This window comes from Leptonychotes weddellii, chromosome 4 (genome assembly GCF_054177405.1).
Source record: "Leptonychotes weddellii isolate Sample4059 chromosome 4, ASM5417740v2, whole genome shotgun sequence".
NCBI classification, from domain to species: domain Eukaryota; kingdom Metazoa; phylum Chordata; class Mammalia; order Carnivora; family Phocidae; genus Leptonychotes; species Leptonychotes weddellii.
In genome coordinates, this window is record NC_138372.1 from 45,524,921 (window position 1) to 45,547,155 (window position 22,235).

General features: G+C 36.6%; 1 protein-coding gene across 16 annotated transcripts in view; it reads left to right on the forward strand.

Moving 5' to 3' along the window:
• The window catches only part of NFIA (nuclear factor I A), a 368,371-nt gene that overhangs the window by 121,180 nt on the left and 224,956 nt on the right, over positions 1 to 22,235 (forward strand). For 2 of the 16 annotated variants that reach the window (XM_081816993.1, XM_081816995.1), the window contains one exon: positions 1 to 22,235. This exon is cut by the window's right edge and continues 9,486 nt beyond it. The exons of the other annotated variants lie outside the window; for them this stretch is intronic. In XM_081816993.1, coding sequence (XP_081673119.1) covers positions 1 to 74 — 74 coding nt within the window. In that variant the 3' untranslated portion in view covers positions 75 to 22,235. 16 annotated transcript variants of the gene reach the window in all.

A 22,235-nucleotide genomic window follows, 5' to 3' on the forward strand; every position in this document is an offset into this window, starting at 1 on the left:
AGGGAAGCGGTTTGATATATGAGAAGCATGGTCTTTGGAGTCAAGAAGATCTGAGTGGGAGCTGTGCTTTGTGACCTTAGACAAGTTAGTTAGTCTTTCCAAGGTCTAGTTGGCTGTCTATAAAATAATAGCAGTAGGGTTGGTAGGAGGATTAAATAAGACATTGCATGGAAGGTCTATCGCACGTAATAGGTGGCTTGCTATTATTGTATTAACAGAGCTGCCCTGGTTTTTCTTCCCATTGTTCATTTTCATAAAATACATATTAAGTTTTATGATTGAATATGATGTAAAATTTTTAATAAACATGTCTAGAGTCGAAGATTTAAGACTTTAAAAAGGGCTCCGATATGATTGGTTTCTTGGTGATTAGTAGTGGACAGTGGAAAGCTACTTATTTTATGAGATGTTTAGGAGAAAGTACTAAATGAGGTTTATAATGATAACAGCCCCTTTAATTAGACGACCAGATAAAGAAGTCATTCCCAATGCTGTCCGGGAAGGGGGTGGATTTCCTGCTACATTGGAGTAGCCGTGGGTAAAGGACCCCAAAGCATTCCTGATTTAAGAGAGCTTGGAAACTAAAAAAACGCAAGTATTTCTTTTCTTTTCAGAAATTGACATACTGCATTCTAATGATATTAAGTAAAAGTTGTTTTTTCAGGAGAAAATAGCTCTCTCTTGAGAGAGTTGCATTGTCTATCAAATTTACATATTTGATTTTGGAGAAACTGAGACCTGTTTATTCTATACAAGTAGTTATTTGTGTCCAGATTCGCTCTTCTGGAATCCATCATTAATCAGTTATGGTTAAATAGTTTTCTCTCCCCCAGAAGGTTTTTGTATGTTAGTCATTTTTTTTTAAATTTATTTTTCCATATAATCTCTTTGAGAGCAAGAATCAGGGAACCTTCAAAGTAGAGAGTGTAGTATGTACCTAGGCTCAAATTTAATGTCTTTATTTTTAAGTACTTTTATTATAAAAAGTAATATGAGCTTATTATAGATCATTTGGAAAATATAGAAAAATAGAAGGAAGAGAAATCCATCAGCTAAAAAGTTATCATTAACACCTTGATGTATTTCCTTCCAGATCTTTTTCTATTTGTACAGAGCACTATGGTAGATACTCATGATTATAAATATATATGTAAGAACCTCAAAGACCTTCTCATGCTGAGGCCAGGTGTTGTTGGACAGAAACTGATGGTAGCCAGGCAAAGTGTATAGACATGATAATAAGGATGACAGAATCACAGGGAAGGATAGACTACCTTTGGTTTCCTCAGCCCAGGGCTCCCTCCTCTCTGCCGGGGGAAATGCGGTTTCTCCTGTGGAATAAGATTGTAGAGGGAAGGTGGGCAAACTCAAAAGAAATCTTCTGTTTGCCCCTGTGGCAGGTAACAAGGGCAAGAAAACAACCCAGTTGTGCTGTATTGTGGTGTTCCTGTATTCAGAAAAAAAGATTAGTTTGCACAAGTCCAAGTTTTGAATGTAGTTTTTCCCCCTGAACATTTCTCTTTAGGGCTTAAGTTATTATCATTAACTTTAAATGTGGAGGGGTGGCACATAAACATGAGAGAATTGAGAATTGGTAGCACATACAAATTTTTGCAACATCTATCACAGTCCTGAATCATGAAAAACTATTTTTTTTTTTTATTGAATTCTATCGTTATTTATAGATGCTTTCTACTTTGGCCCAAGCATCTCTGGCTTTTATCCTGCTGAATCATACCTTATTCTGTTACATATGTGTGTGTGTACATGGATGTGTGTGTGTGTGTATATATATATATATATATATATATATATATATATATATATCCATTATTGTACAAAGACTGGAAGAATGGATACAGCATTGGGAAATGTGCAAGATTTCCAAAGATTGTATTAAGAAATGATTTTATTATAATCCTTCCTGATTGGACACCTCAAACCTGTTATTCTCATCTGCAAAGTGAACGTTGTTATTCCTTTTCCCTGGGCTTCTTGTCTCCATCTGCATGCATTGCTCAGGTGGACTTCTTTACTGAAGGGAAGAGCATAATATTCTTCTAGTTTGCCTAGCTCTTTGGCATTTAAACAAGCTAGAGAGATGCATAAATTTAGCAAAGGATCGGGGCCAAAGTGATGGCTGAACTGGCATCATTTCACATTTTTCATGCTCTGTATTTATAGCAATAAATTTCAAGCAAGGAAATAAATTGCAAGGAGTATGCTGTATTAGGAAGGAAGTTTGTACACTTTTGTGGCTTATTGGTATCTTAGTATAACCTTCTTCCCACTTCCCTGGTTGAGTGAACTGAAACGGATAAGTTCAGGAACTTTTTGGTTGTTCATGTGTCTGGCTGGTTAAGTGATAGGTTTTTTTATTCCTCTTCACTAAACTGGGCTCCCAGAATTATTGTGCTTGGTTATTTGTGACTTTCTTTTAAGGAACTTACCCCATAACACACACACACACGCACACACACACACTCACACTCACAATCCCTCTCTCTCTCTCATCCTAGAGCCTGAAGATATCCTCTTCTGAATGCTGCCTCCACACTTAGAACATTCCAGGGCTTTGCAGTAAATTGCATATGTTAACTTAAAAAACAAACAGTACCCATTTTTTGATGAGAAGCCTACAGTGGTACAATAAAATTGTGTTTCCCAGTCATTGAGAAGCTTTAATAATATTGAGAAAATTTTGGTTCCATGATTGTCTCGCTCTTTGAATCAGCGGTTAGTTACAGTTTAGAATAAATTGCCAAGGGGCATCCGGCTGGCTCAGTTGATAGAGCGTGTGACTCGATCTTGGGTTTGTGAGTTCAATCCCCACGGTGGGTGTAGAGATTACTTAAAAATAAAATCTTTTTTTTTTTAAAGAAGAAATTGCCAAATTACTATTTATTTAACAGCAATAATATTTAAATGATGATAAATAGTAACAGCTTATTTTTTAAAATAAAGATACCAAACTAAATGCTTTCATGATGAATGATCTCATGTAATTTGCTCAACAACCTTTGAAGTCTTATTATCATTATTCCCATTTTACAAATGAAGAAACCCAATTTTTTTTTTAGAGAGAGGAAGAGAGACCGTGCGAGCAGGGGTTGCAGTGAGGAGCAGAGGGAGAGGGAAGAGACTCCTAAGCAGGCTCCATACCCAGCGTGGGGCCCAACATGGGTTTCGATCTCCCAACCCTGAAATCATGACCTGAGCCGAAATCAAGAGTCAGACGCTTAACCCTCTGAGCTACCCCGGCGCCCCAAATCCAATTTTTTGAGAGCCTAAATTAATTTCTTTTAGAATGTAGGTCATAAATATCTAGAATAAGTAAGTGACACCAGGAAATATTCCCCTCAACTAAGCATGTTTTCCCCCACTTATTCCATCAGGTAGAGATTTTTGGAAAAGGGGCCCATTTTTTTTAAAAAGAGAAAGCCCCAGTGGGGATTTTAGTCCTTGTTAATCATACACACTTAGGGTGTGAATTTGAATGAGCAAGTTGGACTTTTGGATATCTTGTAGGAGAATGGGTGTTGGTTGTGAGAGACTTAAAGGAGGGGTGATGGTTTTAACATAGGAGTTTGTTTTCAAAAGTGGGACACCCAAGGGCACAAGGTGAGGTAGAACATCCAACACAGACTCCACCTACTGCTAACACTTCACCTTTTACCCCAGTGAAAATTTTTTTATCTGTCGCCTTTGAGACACACACACCAAAGCTTCTTGTCCTATAGAGCTGCCAAATAAATTACATTTCCTTCAAGGACAGTGAAATACTAGTCTAAAAGGATGTTTTAGATTTAGAAAGCATGATTTTTGAATTCTCAGTGTTTCATACCCAGTGTGGACTGTGAACCCTGTGAGAGGAACTGAATTGTCCTCATCTCTATGTCCTGAGTGCCTGAGACTGCGTCTAACACGTAACGTGGTAAGGATCTAATACAGCTTTTTGAGTACATGAATGAGTGAAGGAATGAATGAACAAAATTTATAGTTTTCTTATTTCATCTACTAAGCATCTGCCTGTCGTGTTACAGAACGTAGTTTTATATAACATTCGAGAGAAGGTATGTAACATAGCTTTTGTTAACAATATCCATTCATATATATTGCGATTGTCCCTATTGTTAAAGGAGAACTTTGTAGCTTGGTTCATGAAAGAAAATTCACAATTCCGTAGAGTTGGGACCACACCTTCAGACACAGACACTCCATTCAGACTTGCAGACCCCCACCCTGCTCAGTGCCTGGGTCGCAGCCCAGACTGAGGTTGGGCAGTGGGAAGACTGAAGCCGTGTGGTTAAGCCACTTGGGATAATTGAAAGTCGACCATACTTATTTTCAATTTGGCAGCTGCATTAGCTTTTTCCTCAAGTGTGCAGTTTTCCCTGGCTGTCTTCACACTGTGGCCCACTCACCATTGGTGACCTGGCAGAGGCTGGGGAGGCTCGCCATGGCTCTTCCCTGATGGTTTCCCCCATTCCAGCATTTTCCCTGACTTTGCCATGCTCTCTGGTATCGGAGAGTTAGATCAGTTTCAGTGAGTGCAAAAGAAGGTAAAGATAGACAAAAATCAAGAAAGCATAACCTCGAGAATAACAATAATGAAATTTTAAATTTAACACGGTGTGAGTGTGGCTGTATGCAGATATTTATTGCATGTCAGAATGCTTCTGGTTCCTCCAGCCATTTCACATATTTTGATGCGGACCCTTAGAAATTTCAGGTGGTCAGTTGATATTTGAGTCCACTCAGGTGTCAGCCCCGATGCTCCAGACTCAGAGACCATTTTAGTTAGAGGCCCAGCCTGCCTGCCTCAGACTACGTGTGAATGTGTCAATGTCAACAGGAGAGAAAGGTTGTGAAGATAGGTGTTCACATGGGACAGACTGCAAATCCAGACCTCCAAGGATGAGCTGGTGTACATAACCTTGTTCATAATGGGCCTGTGTTTTTTTTTTCCTTTTTCCATTTCCATCTCAAGTTGATGATGTGTCATTTAAATCTTCACTGTCACCTGGGCATTGTTTTCTACCCACACTGAACCTGAGTCAGAAGGACCTCAGCTCTGTGGTGATCTTATCTTATTGTTTTCCTTGGATAAAATGCCCTTGATACCAAATAACTGTATGCTGAATATTTATTATTGCTAGAGTATAGTTTCTTGGAAGGGACATCAGGGGTTTCCTAAAGGGGCTGTAAAATCCACTTTTCCCTTTAGCATTTACCAACAGCTTCGCAATTCGGGTGGCTTGAAATATGGTCAGAGTGCACATTGCTCAACTTCTCGCAGCTGCCCCTGCGCTTTCACACTGCACACGGATGATGTCCCCCGCCCCCGCCAGTCAAACAGTGTAAGGCCTGCTGACGCATCAGGCATGGGTAAGGCTCTGATTAGATGTTTCACGACTCGAGCAGGGAAGGATGTAGGCTGGAAAAGTAAGAATCAGACTACTGACCTGCCTGGCTTAGAAGATAGCACCACTGCATTTCGTTGGAAATACGGGAGTTTGGAGGTGCTCCCAATCAAACCTCAGCCTGCAGGTGGTCTGCCATGATTGGGCTTTTTTCTTTCAGGTGTGTGGAGGGCATCATTTCGTGACTCCACCTGGGCCTAGTGGACAGGTGATTAAAGGATAAAAATTTGTGGATGGCATCAGAGAGAGAGAATTCTACCTCGTGGTCAGAAGTGGGGCTCTCTCCTGTATTCTACTAGAGTTGATCAGGATATTTCTTGCTGGAAGTTGCTTTTCCGGTTTGGATTGAACCACTTGAGTTAAATGGAGCCCCACCCTTAGCTTTGCAAGTAAAAAAAAAAAAAAAAAATCCTGGAAAGTAAGAGTTATGCTAATATCTTGTGTAGGATCTCAGATGGGAATCGGGACCAGGAGCCAGGGAGTGGTGTGTGGCTGATGGAAGTTAGAAGTTGGGCTAATAATAAGTTCCATTTGCATCTCAGTTAACAGCTTACAAACTGGCTCACATATCTTATCTGAGCATTATCATTGCTCACTGAGGAAAATAAGCTGTTATTAGTATTTTTACCATTTTTACCGTTACCATTATCACCAGCGTCATATTCCATTTTACAGGTGATAAAATTGAGGCTCTGAGAATTTAAGAGATTACTGCTGAATCTGGGCATATGACATGATCTCTGTCCCCAGATCCCGCATTGTCACCCGTGACAACTTAGTGTTGCTAAGCCTAGCTTTCTGAGGACTTCCCTGTCTTTTATTATCTCATATTTGACATTCTAACAGAGCTGAAGAAGTTTTATAAATGCGTATTTTATTTAATACTTCAGGAAATGGCACCCAAGTTATATACTTTGCTTGCTAAAATCAGCACATTTGTGAAATCGGCCTAAACTCCTATAAACTTTCTTAGCTCCTTAAGACTTAACTTCTATATTATTATCATAAAGTTTGCAAAGCACTGCAAATATTAAGAGACATACTTTTCCTCTTTCCTAACACTGGATAGTACTATGACATGTCTGGAGTCTTCAGCAGAAGACACGGCCTGCAGTGATAAATTTATTAAAATTTAGTGTTTTTCAGTGAGTAAATTTGTTTAAAAATTGAGAAAAATGGTATCTAGACAGAATTTGTAGCATTGCTTTAAAATGTGTTTTTACTGAAGAGAATTACAAAGTACGTTTGATAGATTCTTCCACATTGCCAAACTTCTAAAAATGATTTTACTGTTATTTGAGGTATGAAATCTTTTCTATCACATACGAATGTTTCCGTTATTTGTAACACAGCTGGGAAATTCTAATGGGGTCATGTCCCTGCAACTAATGATTGTGCAATGCTATAAATTTTTGATAAGCATGTTCCAAATTTTCCTGTCCTAAAAACAAAAGCATTAAAGTCACTCACTGTTGAAGACAAAAGACCATAACTTTTCTTTAGGAGACATCAATAGATACATTTAGAACGAGGTAACACATCAAAAACTAGATCAGAAATCAGAAGACAACCCCACTGATAAAAATTCAATTCCTCTGTAGCTGATCAGTAGAAGGTCCTTTCCAATAACGACCACTGAATGTAGCAGGCTTTTAAAGTACACCTCACTGTCATTGTAGAAGTGTAACTTTCTCAAGTAGGCGAGATGAACCAACTCTCCTTCTATCAAGCTATAATTGAATGAGGATGATAATACCTGACCTATAAATGACTTCTTTTTTTTATATTGCCTGTGCAAATCAGGTGACTACAAACTAGCTATTTATTACCTTATTTCAGGATCATGATGATCTGAAGTATTTCACGACTTGTCCGTCCCTTTTCCATGTGACTCAGAATCGGATTCTGCCCTCTACTTGGCCAGGCGCATTCCCACACCGAACAGGTAGACTAAACAGGAGGACATGAGGACTTAGGCGCATGTGGTCATCACATATGTTCCTTGCTTTGGTTAACTGGACCCTTTGCTATACTTGATTGCTTATTTAACTGAGAATCTGATAATCCCCCCAGAGTGCTGGTGTTGCCAAGTGCAAGGAGAAATACTGATGGTCATAAACTTTGCACAGGCTGATGCACTCTAATAGTGCTATTTGGCACCATTAAACCTTCTTGTTTCATTGTCCATTCACTTCATCAGCCTTTAGGCCTTTAGTGAGCATCACTGTATGCAGTTCTTGGTGATACATAGCCCTCATTTCTAGAAGGGCTCTGAGGTTTGGATAATAATCCAGTGCTGTCATCCTATAATCTTTTCTGGGAAAAAGATGCATCTACATAACCTCATAGCCTTTAATTTCTTGGGATGCCAAATTCAGTACTGTGGGTTCCAGGTTTTTTTTTCTACCACACCCGCAACCTCCAAGTTAAAAAAAAAAAAATTAAGGTGAGTATAAGACTTTCAAAGAAAGGCATCTACTTCTTATTCTAGTGACCAGGAGTACATAGAATGTCATGGCGGAACAAAGAAGTTGTTCCAGTTGGCTCTTGAAACTTGAAAAAGTCTCGCCGTTTCAGCTGAATTGGATACTCAGTTTAGGTTTTAAAAAACTGATCGATTCAACAAGACATGATTGATTGCTCAGGCAAAGTAATTGCTTCTGAGACAACTGTTTGGTATAATTATTCATGTACTATCTCTGGTATCTGTGTAGCAATAATCTTTACTGTCCTATTTTGTTTAATTGTGTATATATTCTCTAGAAAGGAGGTTGATTAAACTTTGAAGTAGCTTGTATCTATTGTATGAACTCTATTAATATGCATAATTATGCCTGGAAGAGAACTGTAAGTCATTATAAAATTTATGGTTAGAACAGGTGATCTATATATTTTTTTCTCTTTAACTTTCTTTTAGCTGTGTTTTTAGAGCTGTTCTGGAGTACACGTTTTGGTTAATAATCCATGACAGAGCTAAAATCAGGAAGGGATAGTCCCACAGGACCTGAGCTGAATCTTGCTGGGAAAAGCTCAAGATTGGGAAATAGAACTTTGGAGACATAGGTCAAAGGAGGATATGAAATATTTGCCCCACAACCCCATACATGACTAACCTTTATTTTGGAGAGGAAAGGTTTCTCAGGCTCACTGAAATAGCATTAGATTAGAACAAACCTGCCTTCAGTGGTTTATAAATTCAGAAATGTAACAGAATAAAGGCTTAGGATCAGACATTGCGTTCAGTCCGAACTCTGCCACTTAAGAACTTTGGGACTTCAGGCATGCTTTGTATTATCTGTTAGCCTCAATTTCTTCAAACTCTACAAAGGGTAATGATAATATCTATATTCTGGCATTGTTACTAAGAAGAAATGAGGTAATGTCTGAAAGTGTTTAACACAGTCACTGGCACATAGAAGATATTAATAAGCGTTGGTTTCCTTCTTGTTCAGCAAAAGCTTAAGGAGAAAGCTGGTGGGGATGTTTATGGATTTCATTACTTGAATAGCATTTGCCAAACTTATTTACTTCATTGTTGCTAAGTAATTAAAACAAAAAGACACATATCTAAATATCCAGATACATATTCTGTAATTAAGGGACCACTCATTTTTTGTAGCACATTTGGAGTCTTACTTTGCCTCTGCCCCTCTGAACATTTTACAATTTTAAGATATGTTTATAAGCTCATTGGGGAGCCTTCTAACTGAAATGGGGCTTCTTTACCTCCATTTGTGTACTGAGTTCAGAATATCTGAGAACTCCCTGAATTGTTACGCAAAGTGGTTTATGTTTGTGAGTGTATGTGTTTTCTTGGGAAGAGGGGCCATGGCTTTCATCATTTCCAAAAGAGATACGGGACTCTAAAAGCTTAATATTGACTCTAATGATAACCTTCTGTTTGCATTTTTTGGTCCAAGAATATACATATTGCTATTGATATCTGTTGGGAGATTTATTGTTATATGTTTTATACTAATGGAAACTGGGTCTTTATGAACCTCAAGCTCACAGAAACTCCTTAGCACACTCAGGAATGAGAAACTAAGGCACAATTTGCCATGACACTGTGGAAGACCCAAACCAGGGATGGACAACTAATTCTGCTGTTCACCTTACATATAATTTCTAAAATATGTGCCTATAATGACATAATAATAATGCTATGTTTTTATACTATGTGTGAAAGATATTAGAGTTTTGTTTTTTTTTTTAAGCACTAAAAGGATGTGATGTCAAAATAATCATTTCATGAATCGTGGTGTGTGGAATATACCTTAAAGCATGAGCCTCAGTTTTTTTGGGATTGATTGGTTGATTGATTAATTTTAACAGACTGCCATTGCCAAACAGATTAGCTCCACTTGTCCTTCATCCCCTCGATGGGAGTGGAGGGGGGGTGTAGATAATCTATGGAAGATTCAGATGGGTTAGAAAACCCACAGCAAGAAGTCTTTTGCTGTGAAGTGTCCCAGTTACAGCTGGGAAAATTAGGAATAACACGTACTTCCAAATATTTGGACACTGGCCAGTTTGAGAAAATCTTTAATATAGATATTTAGCAAATTCTTAGTTTGTCATTGAACTGATCCATCATGTACATAGCTTGAAATTATCAAGACTTGTGAGTTGGACATAAGATTGTATTTGCCTTGATTAGACTTGTCAGCCTTACTGGACATCTCCTGAAAAATCCCTTTTGTACCTGGGATTGTTTATGTCTATTGTATTTGAAACGTTGTTAATAATATAGTCAGTCCTGGTACCTCTGCAAAGTCAGTTTTAGTGGTTACCTGGTTACTTTTGTTCTGAGCACAATTCAGATGTCTGGTGGAATTCTTTTCATCTATTGTGCATTTTTTATGGTTTCTGTAAACTTGCCCTCAAACTTCATTCACTCACTTTATTTATCCGGCGTATAAGTATTGAACAACTCTTATGGCCTAGGATACTGTTCTGTGTTCCAAGTATTAGTTCATTGCTTTTAAGAGTACATATCTAGGGGCGCCTGGGTGGCTCAGTCGTTGGGCGTCTGCCTTCGGCTCAGGTCATGATCCCAGGGCCCTGGGATCGAGCCCTGCACCGGGCTCCCTGCTCGGCGGGAAGCCTGCTTCTCCCTCTCCCAGTCCCCCTGCTTGTGTTCCCTCTCTTGCTGTGTCTCTCTCTGTCAAATAAATAAAATCTTTTAAAAAAAAAGTACACATCTGGACATTGTTTTAGAATTATTAGCTGTATTTTGTATAGAGGAAGAGGTGAGAGAGAACAAGTAAATTCAGTAATTTTGTCAGTGTTCAAGCATCAAAAATGATGAATATCAAATAGAAATACAAGTCTGGGCATTCTATTTCCTGACCACATGATCCCCCACAGTTTCACATCTAATGTGCATTATAAAGTGTGTGTAGTAGAATTGCCGTTTTTCTAAAACCATCTTTAGGAGATTTTTCGAAGGATTTTGAATTTTTAGGGGATATTTCATTTTGGCTGGAAATTTGGTGTCTCCATTGAAACTTGTTCCCATTCATCATTTAGAATGTCAAAGAATGTAAAAGTGAAAAAGCCAATTTTGTCTTAATTCTGCATGTCCATTATATTTTATTTTCAATTTTTACCTAGTAAGACTCACTTCACTTGCTTCTTATGAACTGAGCCCAATAATCATATCCTTTTCAACTAGGTGTGTTAACTAAATTATGTATCCTTGAACAAAGTAACATAAGCTTTATGGCTCTCAGTCTACTTCTTGACAGTTTTTAAATTTTAAGAGTAATTTTTTACTTAATTTTTCTGTAAGAGAATTTCGTGGTAGTAATCTAATAATAGTTTGTGTTTACTGTGTCTCTGAACTTTTCTTCCTTGTCGCTTTTAGAAATGTAGCACAATTTAGTAAGTAGTGATGAGCACTAGCACACACCAAAAACTTACAAACGTTTCTAAAATGCATCTACTATTAGGATTGAATTTGTTAGGAGTGATTTAAATGCCTAGGGCACAAATGCCTTGTATCATGGTATCTTTTTAAAAAACAAAAACTTACTTCTGTTTATTATTACAAGATTTATCTGCCATCATCATAATTTGCATCATATATCCAGTAAAGAGAAGAAAATGAAATCACCTAGGGGAAAAGAAAGTAAAGATCAACTAGGGAAAACCATTATTAAAATTTTGCTATTTGGGGGTTTAGCCTTCCAGATATATGTGTGTTTTTTAAAAAATCCTTCTTAAAAATGTAATGCTGTACCACAAACACCTTTTCCTGTCGTCGTACATTTCCCCACAGCATTGTGTTTAATGGCTGCATTATATTTTGTAATATAGATAGACCTTTATTTGTGAAATTAGTTCTTCATTGGAGGCTGAGTTTTGTTTGCAGGTTTTTGCTGTTGTAACTAACATGGCAATTAATATCAACAGAGCACAATCCCAATTTTGTGTTTATAGGTCATCTTTATAAAAAAAGCAATATTTACTTGTGATTGAAGGGGTTTTTTTAAGACAAAACTGAGTGGTATGGAATTGGTCAATTCTTGCCTTCTATACTTTCGTATTGTTTGCACACTTTGTAAAAATTATTTTTCAAACTACTAACCTCAATAATTTTAAAGCAGTTTTAAAACATTTATTAGCTATATGGTTTAGATGTGTTGCATGAATAATCTAGTTTTTATGGTTATCTTATATTTAAGGAACTACCAATGATCTCATACTATTTTCACGAATAGAACAAAGTATAATAGGGTCCGTTTCAGGACAGCAGGTAAACTAGGGTATATTCCATTGGCATTTTCCATCAATAATATGGGAGTATGTTTATGCCACTGTTTCCCTGCTGAGATGTGAAGAATTTCTTGGGTCTTAGGGAAGAAGAGGGACCACAAAATTCATAATAACTGTGTTTATATTTTTAAAATAATCTTTTACTTCCTGTTTGTTTTCAAAATCTATGAGGCTTTAACTGTATGCATTTGTTTTTCCCTGCCCCATGCCTCTCTATCCCTCATAGAATATCTTAAATGCCATTGGAATACTTTACCCTGTCCCCTCCAATTTGTGGGTTTGTGGGCTAGTCCAGCAGCAGGCTTTGGAGAAGTTACTTGCTACCTTATTATAACATACTTAAACTCAATAGCAATTCAGGCCTTACTGGGTATTTACCTAATTTATTGTGGCAATGCGGTATTTAGTGAAGTCTGTCAGTATAGTTAAAAGAAATTAGAGACACTATCATTGCTAAATCACTTAACAATTCAAAGAAGAATTGTAAACATATGAATCCATTTAATTATAATAGTGCCAATTATAAGAGAAATTGTAACGCTGAGAACAGTGGCTTTTATGTAATCATAATAATGGCATGTATTTATCTTGGTTTGGCAAGTTAGGCCTTTCTTTAATACTTGGCTTTGCCTAAATAGAATGTGGTTTGCTGAAACCCACAATAACCCCCACACCCTCCAATTTGTTATTGCAGAAAATACTGAACAATAATCATGCAGTATGAATGATTAATGTATGCATGGGTTAGTAAGTATCTTTGAGGTTTAAAAAGTGTTTTTATTTACATTCTTCTGCTGGCTGAAGGTATAAAACAAATAAATACAAATCCACATGTGTTAAATATCCCCATCCCTTTTCATACAAGTATTTGCAATGTGAGTACAATCATAGTTTTTTCCTTATTTTCTGTGCTTTCTGTTTTTTTTTTACCCAATGCATATCCTTTAATAATATTGTAACTAGTATTTGGTATGTAATCCATTTTTAAATTCACCAAGTACTTGGAATATAGCTTCCCCAAAATATAAAAATAATCAATTTAATAATATTTGAAGATTGGCCAATTTAATTTATATTGTCGCGTTGTAAAATAATACCTATTGGAATCACACTTATTTGAAGAGCATATGTAAAAAGATTACTCACGTTCTCTGTTTAATAAAGATTACGATTATTATTGAGGACGAAGTGCTATCTAGTGGTATAAACAAAATTACTCTGGAATTGGAACATTTCTATGTTTTAATCTCGGGGCTTTTATTTCTTTCTCTTTCCTGCTTTCTGAAGATAATTTGCCGCAGTTTCACACTGCGCATTTCTAGAAGTGGAAGGAAATCCTACTTTCCCTAGGCAAAGAAGAGAGGAATTTAAGTTTGAAGAGGGCTCTGATAAAAACTTACTTTTAAACATTCAGATAGGTCTTTAAGAATAGCCCTTCCGTGGACACTTAGAATTCATTGTGAAAGCTATATATTATAGAGGACATCAGAAATCCAGACTTGATTTTTTTTGTGAGACACAGCCTAAAAAGTAAAGAGAAACAGGAGATTTTAAAAATTAGCATCCAGAAAGGGTTAATATTTTTATTACTTGAAATTTGATATAAAATTGTGGGCGACCCATGACATGGTTTGGAGTACTTGATTATTCTTTTCTCGATAAATAAGTGGCATACAGTTAATTTCAGCACTGTGATTGAGCAATGCATTCTGGGAAGTCGAAAGGCACTGTAAGATGAGGAAATGTTTTAGGGCCTAATCATGAGAAGAAAGGAGCCTTTCATAGCCCGTATGATGCTGTTGTCAGAGCTAAAGGCAGATAATGATTCAGTAATAATGGCACATTGTGAATATTTAAGCTGAAAAGATTTGGGCAAAATGAACAGACATTGTTGGTTTGTTAAAACTGAACAGTTGGTCTTTGGGCTTCAAAAGCACTCTGAACTCAGTACAACATTTTTATTCAAAATTTTTCCTAAAACAAGATACTTTTTTGAAAGTTATATCAAACACCATCACTGTAAGAAGTTTTAAAAATGATCTACTTGTTTAATTTTCACTCTAGAAATTGATAGTATGGGCTCTTTTCTCGTTACAGAGAAGTTTAAAAGTTTCACGTGTTTCTTCTTTACATATCTTTTCAATTTCGTTGGCATAAGCAACACCTTCAAAGAACACTCTCGTACAGAGCAATGATGTAAAATATTAAATATAAAACCAAGAGTGTCAGATTGCAAAGAAAGTGAAGTAATTTGCATTTTGTTCCTAAGGTTTCCAATACACTCTCAAGAGTCTCGCAGCTGGGTTTCTACGTACCTTGGCTTTTCTCCTCATTAGTATATTTTCAACCTGTTTGTTTTTGTTCTTGAAACATCTGTGAATTGCAGATTTATACAGCTCTAGTTTCCCATTTTGGGGTGAATGTTACCAGAAGCTTAAGATTTGAGTCCTCATAGCCTTCCTTTAACTTGAATAGTTGAGAACTGATCCCCAGTCCAAGAGCAGTGTATTTTAAAACGTAACTAACTTTCAGGATGGGTTTTTAGAGTTGGTAGCACATCCGGTAAAAAGCTAGATTCTGTTTTGCCAAAGTGTGGGTAATACAGTGTTATTATGTTGAAATAATGCTTTTTGAGACTTTAAAATCTGATTCAATTAGAAAAGAAAACTTTTAGAATAAGTTTTGGGACAGAATTCAACCTTTATGTATGTAAGATACGTCGATCTCCAGTGAGCCCTCATTTACTGTATACGTGCTACAGTGACATAAATAATTCGCAGTCTGGTATTTCTTTTATAAATATACTTCTCATGTGCAGTTTTACACAAAGACTGAAATGAAACAGATTTCTGAGGCTATACAAATGTTTTTTCTTGAGTAAAAAAGATAACTTATTAAAAATGGCTTTATAATTTAAACCAAAATAACTTTATTTTGGGGGGGGGGGAGTGTTTCTTTTCTGAGATTTTTTGAAGGGAAAAAAATGTTGCCGTATGTTTATACTAACATTCATTTTTACCCATATGCTTTAAATCTGTGTATTTGTTTAACCAAATATTGTTTATTTTTAGAACTGTTTGATTTTTCTTTTTAACTGGAATTTTTAACTGCAGTTTTTTTTTTTAATTAAGTTAAATAAAATTACACTATTGAAAGGACATTTTCATGAGGCGTTTGAACCAAGAAATAAATCTTCTGTTACCATTAGGTGAGACTTTGGGCAGGAAATAGGCAGAGTCCAGAAGCAAAAATAAAACAGAAACAAATGTTTACCAAGAAAGTGTGATGTGATCCAGGCAGATTCTTGTATCACTTTTTAAAAAGTAGCTTTTATGCAAGGAACCCAATGCAGCCATAAGCAGAAGAGTCTCTCCCCTACTTCTGTAAGGAAACACAATTTGAATTTTGGCCAGTTGCAAGCTTACACTTTTTTAAGTTTGTGGGAATTGAGAATATAAAATGAGATTGTTTGCTTGGAAGCTCCATGAAATTTGACTTATTTTTAGAATGTATGATCAACATTTCAAATTGTATTTTTAAAAAGTCTCTATAATCACTTTTTGACTGTTTTTTTTAAGATTACACATAACGTCAGAATTGTTGTAATTTTTTTTTTTAATCTGATTGTGTGTCTGAGAGTGTGGATTTCTTATTTGGTGGTGAGCAGTAGTTTTATTTAAAATGATGGTTGTTATCCCCCACCCTTCCTCTGTATTTCTGTTCATTCATATTTACATTTTTTATCAGACAACTCTGTGGTCAAAATCAAGGGAATCAGGGATGCTAAACTCTATTAACATTTACTCTGAGGTTTTCTGAGGATATCAACTAAACCTTTATCAGAGGAACCTTCCAGGAACATTAACCTTAAATTTTGTTATAAATAATTTAAAGCCCATATTCAGAAACCAGCCTGTTTGAAAACTGGCCTCTCCACTTACAAATTACCAGATGGTTCTTGCCTAATATGAAGAGAAAGTCTTGAGTTGGAGTGTTAGTGGGGAGATGGAGGGATTTTTCCTGCTGCTAGAATGGCATTTTATTTTTTGAGGTATAAAACAGTTAAGATTAGTTAGATGATGTACTTAAAATAGGGAAATTATTAAAGAACTTCAATTAGTTTAAAAATGTTTAGTTTATTATCTTGAATTCAGCTTTTCAATTTAATTTTAAACAATTTCACTTAATAAATGTAAGTAAAATAGGTTTTTAGTAAAAGAAAATATACTTATTCCAATTAAAAACCTCAAATTTATACCAACCAAAATCCATTTTTCAATATCTGCATCTTATGACATGTTCTATGGAAAAAGGGATTGTGTGTGTGTGTGTGTGTGTGAAATACTTTTAAAATATAAATGCATATTGTTGTCCCTCTTGAAAAGTCACAGTGCACATTAATATATTAAAAGTTCTGAGAACTTAGTTTAACCTAGCAGTTCCTAAATTTATCTATCAGCAGAACCCTTTTTGCTTGTAACCCTTGTTACTCCCCCAAAACACACTTTGCGAAATTATGCCTTTCACCTTTTCTCTGCATTTAAGTGAAGAAACCCAGGATTTCAGTCCCTTTTGGTATAAAAATTATCTTCCTGCTGACCCTTCTTTTCGGCAGGAGCCCCTAAAAATGACTATATTCCAGCCTCCGTTTGGGTACCAAGTGCCCCCTGGAGGGGGCCTTCCATCTCAGAAGCAATGCTGCTGGATTCAGGGGCCCCACCTTTGCTACTCACCCAGTCCATTGCAATTTACTTGAAGTACTTCAGACTGTGTCCTTGGAAGACAGATTTGCCTGGAGCTGTTCCAAGTTGGCAACGAGATGTTCTAATAAAGCTCTAAGTGGTACTACTTGCTGATCAAGAGGAGAGGGTAGGGGTGGTGACAGTATGATGCCACGGAGGTCATTTCACAGGACTCTCAAATCCATTTTTAAAGGTCTCCTTTCCTTTCACCCCATAATTTTGAGGATTGCAAAGATTTGTTAATGAAGCCCCCTTATTGTTATGCCTACCAAGAAAGAGACTTTTTAAAAACATCATTTTCAGGATTCATGACATAGGAATCCATTAAACACTTGTGCTTTAATTTGTCCCATTCCTCGAAAAATGTTTTTATCACCTTTATTTATTTTTTATTTTCATTTTTTGGAAAAAAAAAAAAGTCCATGAGAAGGAAATTGACTTGAAGATTTTAACCTAAAACTCAGTAAATATTCAGTGTAAAACCATGATATGAATTTTTAGGTACTTGGTACCTTTTTATGTGGGAAAGACAAGGAGCAACTGTAGCTGGAAATTCCGTTTTGTTCTGTTTTTTTTTTATCACCAAAAAGAAGTTTGCTGTCCTCATCTAGACTGCCTCATCTTCAGTATTTGCTGAATAAGCACCAGTGATTTTTTTTATATCATAATATATATGTTTGCATCTATCTAAAAGATTTTAGATTTGTTTATGTCCAAGGCCCTCACCAGTATGAGAGATGAGTTTATGTCAGTGTTTGAGCTGTTACCAAGCTAAACAGTCTTTAAACCACACACACACACACACACACACACACGTACACACACGTACACACACGAAACCAACGATATATACAACACCAACTCTGTAATCTGCTTATCAAGTATACTATACTAATTCCAGAGGATTTAACAGTTTATTAGATAAATGACTTGCAGTTTTAGGAGACCATAAGCATACATTCAAACATTATTATAAATGAAACAAGACCTTGATAATAATTCGTATAACCTAATTAGCAAATGTATCAGTTGTTAATACTTTTAAGATATCCAGGAAACTAAAATGAAATGTTGGGCTCCAGCAAACATGTGTGACAGAAGAGAATCCAACTCCAGCAGGAAAAAAGTATTTGTGGCATATTTAATGTGGTTCTCTAGTAGTATCACAGGAAGATTAGTGACCAGCTGGGGTTATTAAACCTCAAGTTTGCCTCATGCTATTGACATTAGGCAGCCACTTGGTAAAGCCTGGAGAGTAACATGTGCCTCAACAGTTAGCACTTAGAGACTGTTTTAACAAGTCTCCAGATATGTATTTACATGATAGACCATACTAACACCTTTTAGTGTTATCTGTCAATCAAGATTTAATAATGTTCCTTGATAGAATGTATCTGGTGTTCATTTCCATTGAGTTACCCTACTTATTTTGTATTTTTTATGTATTCGTTAAGAATCCATGGCCACCTGACCTCTTGGCAGCCTCCCGTACTCCGCACGTGAACCCTTCTTCCCAGGGATGGCAGGGGTCATTTTCACCCTTGTGAAACTGCAAGTTCCAAATAATGGAGTCCAAAGACAGTTAAGAAGGGATCTGCAAAGTCTTCCCCCCAAAAAAGGAAAGGCTTAATTTAGGCATTTGGCAACTACCCCCCTCCCATCTTTTTATTTTTATTTTTGGTAAAAGGATTTTACATCAGACAGATATTATTAAAAGATTTTATTTAACACTCACATTCATTTTGTTCTAAAATGAATGCTTGCTCAAGAGTCTAAGAAGGCTTCATGGGAAGAGCAAAGCAATCTAAGCCATATGTATTGGGCAGGTTGCCAGTTGTTTGCCAATATGCCCAAGCCACCTGGCTGTGCATTCAGCCAAGTATGCCATTCCGACCAGCCAGCTTTAACCTCCCGGCTGCTTTTCAGTGCTTAGGAAACTCCAAAGCCTGGGAGCTGCACTTCATTTCTCCCATGCCAATAGTTTTCGCTCAGACAAACCGCACAGCCACACTGACCAGTAACTCACAAACGCCCATTTTGAATGAGCTCTCCTTTTGTTTAAAGCACCATTCACTGGTGTTGAACCAGTGCCATAAGATGAGTCTGGGGATAGCAGACTGAAACCTTTACCCATATGCCATAGACAGACACTTTGAGTGACAAGCAGTATTTATTCTCAAGCCTGCAGTGACAGGGTTTTGTGATTCTGGTTTGCTGAGATTTAGGTTGACTTTATTTGCCGCTGGTTTCAATTTTTATTTTGGGTTGCTTCTAACTTTTAAGTGTTTGGAAACATTTGTTCATTTGGTTTTCCCTTTTTTTGTTTAGTTTAAGAATGGCTTGTGCTGTCTCATAATTTATTTATCAAGTCTGATTTCATCATCTTTGGCAATCTAGGTCGGGAATTGTGCAGCCTTAAAATTGTCGATAGAATCTTGAAGACTGATTGGTTCTTTTCAGAAGGCATGATAAGAGAACGTTTTATTCCTAAAAGGTGGTATTCTTCGTTCCAGCAGATCATAAGAAGCATACAGTATGTTGTCCCTTTTTGCCTTGGCTTGCAAGAAACTCCGCAATAAATTTAATTCTTAACCTCAGTAAATACATCAGCCTAGGTTTTTGCCTTCACGACTTCTCTTCTTTAATCCCTGTTGTTTCTTGTTCCTGTGTTTTTCTTTTATGGCCTGAAATTTGCATGTGTTTGTATATGCATGTGTGCATTTAATATATGTTTGTGAACCATCTTAGATCATTTTTGGAAGGTAGGTGTGATAACTGAGAAGTAAGTATCAATTCAGTGTAGAAACTTTAGTCTATTCCTAATTAAAATCTTTAAATGGACTTTTCTGGTGTAGTAAGCAGCTGTCCCAGATTAATTATCACATGTTTTAAATAAAGGGGGTTGTGATGATTTAGGCCTAGAACTTTCATTATTATAAATTCCCATGCTAGCCTTTGGACTGGCCAATTTATTATTTCCCATCAGTATTGTGGTCTGTACATTCTCAGCTGATGCTGTTTCCCTCTTCCTGGCTCAATGACCACTATCTCTCAGATCTTGAAGATCTGTTTTGGCTTGGCTCCAATTTAATCAGTCTGAATGGATCCTATTGAGTAACTTGACTCATTCACCCTGCTGAAGAGAGTCTGAATACACTATTTCTGAGGGTTAAAAAAAAACAAAAACTATTCTAATGTTCTTTTTGATTAGAATTGTCAGTCATTTCAGGAGACACAGGTGATCTGTGTGTGTGTGTGTGTGTGTGTGTGTTTTGGGAGTCCATTTTTCATTCCATTAATAAGACCCTTTCGGATGGTACATTTTGGCCAAAGTCCTGTGACACACTCAACAAAGCCCTGAGCAAGGTGGAGTTACACCAGCTCGCAAGATGGATAGACAGAGCTGGGGAAAGTGTCCCAGCGGGTTTTTGCAGTCTGTCAGAAGAACTGCAGCTGTAACCACCCATCTGTGCATCCTTGGCTTAGACTGGGCTTCAGTATTGAACACTTAGCCTGTAGAAAGATGTTCAAAAGGAATGGATGGTATGCTTCAGATAATAATGACCAAAATGTGACAGGGGTAATGTTTAAAGAGGAAAACTATTATATTCCACAAACTGTACAGTTTAGCCCTTTGGCACCTCTAAAATTCTAAAATTTCTGCAATAGTCATTCCTTTGCTTATTTTCCTGGATCCTACTAAAAAGAAATACTAGGTTTTTGGTTTATTTTTTCACATGTACATGAAGATTTTCAGCATAATGTTAAATCCAAAAGAATCCCAATGACCATATCCATAGTGTCTTCCCTGATTCGTGTTTTTAGCTTATGAGTTAAGCTTTCTGTATTAGGTAGTTGTCTTACAGATCTTTGCTCCTGAGCATTTATTATCTCTTCATTCATTTTGAAATACCAGTTTTTCTTTTCACAGCACTTGTGTACAACACAGTGAGCTCAATGATTCTGGACAAAGAAAAGGTCGTTGATTATTTGTATATTTTAAGGTTCTTTATAAAAACCTTAAAAGAACCTTGTAAGAACCCATTAATAACCAAGAATGCAAGTATTCCTCCCCAAATAATATAAAATTTCTCCTTCTCTTTTTGATATAGGCAAATCATATATATCATTTATATTGTATTTATGTTTGATGTAGACAGATGAATAGGTTTCATCTGAATTGTCTAAAATAAGTTATTAATGAGGCCAGAGTCAAATAAAAAGCAAACCTGGCAAGATTCTTTCCCTTATTGGATAAAAAATTTGATAATTCCAATATACAAATCAGTCTGAATTCAAGAGCATATCACTTGAAAAGTATTCTTGGAAAAATAAATTGCAGTTGATCCTTGAACAACACAGCTTTGAACTGTGCCGGTCTACTCATATGTGGATTTTTTTCTGATAAATCAAGTACTATAAATGTATTTTTCTCTTCCTTATGATTTTCCTAGTAATATTTTCTTTCTTATAGCTTACTTTATTATAGGAATAAAGTATATAAAACGTAAAACATGCAAAGTGTAACATATCGACTGGGTTATCAGTAAGGCTTTGAACAGGAGGCTATTAGTAGTTAAGTTTTGGGTGAGTCAAAGTTATACATGGATTTTTGGCTGCACTTGGGAGTTGGCACCTCTAACCCCCATGTTGTTCAGGGCTCTTTCCCCAGTACAACTTCCCAAACCAGTTACTCAACCATATATTCTTAAGGAAAAGAAATATCTTCTGTATGTATGCTTAAAAATTTGCTATGTATTTACAAGACAGTGAAATTTATATCGCATTTCTTAAATATTTTCCCATACTCAGCGGCCCCCAAAACACTATTGCTGTCCTAGACAAGATCCATGGGCAGCACCCATTTTTTTTTAAAAAATTCCCTTTATTTGATTTCACTGAAGTAGATGAGCTTATCCAGCAAAAGTGGAATGTTAAACCGACCTCATCTCAATGAGGAAACATTTATGGATTTATTTATTGAGTGCCTACTATGCTAGGTGCAATACCCATCCTTGTCCTATAGAATATACGATTGACTCAGGAGCCACGTGTCTTTCCTTCCTCCCCAACATTGATTTATTAGCCCTTCAATCTAATTTCCTTGCAAAATTCTTCAATGTTGAATTTTCTTTTAAAATCTAGGATACAGGTGCAAAAACTTTATTAAAAATAATTTTGGACAGGGGCCGCCTGGGTGGCACACAGTCTGTTAAGCATCCGACTCTTGGTTTCGGCTCAGGTCATGATCTCAGGGTCCTGGGATCAAGCCCCACGTGGGGCTCCGTGC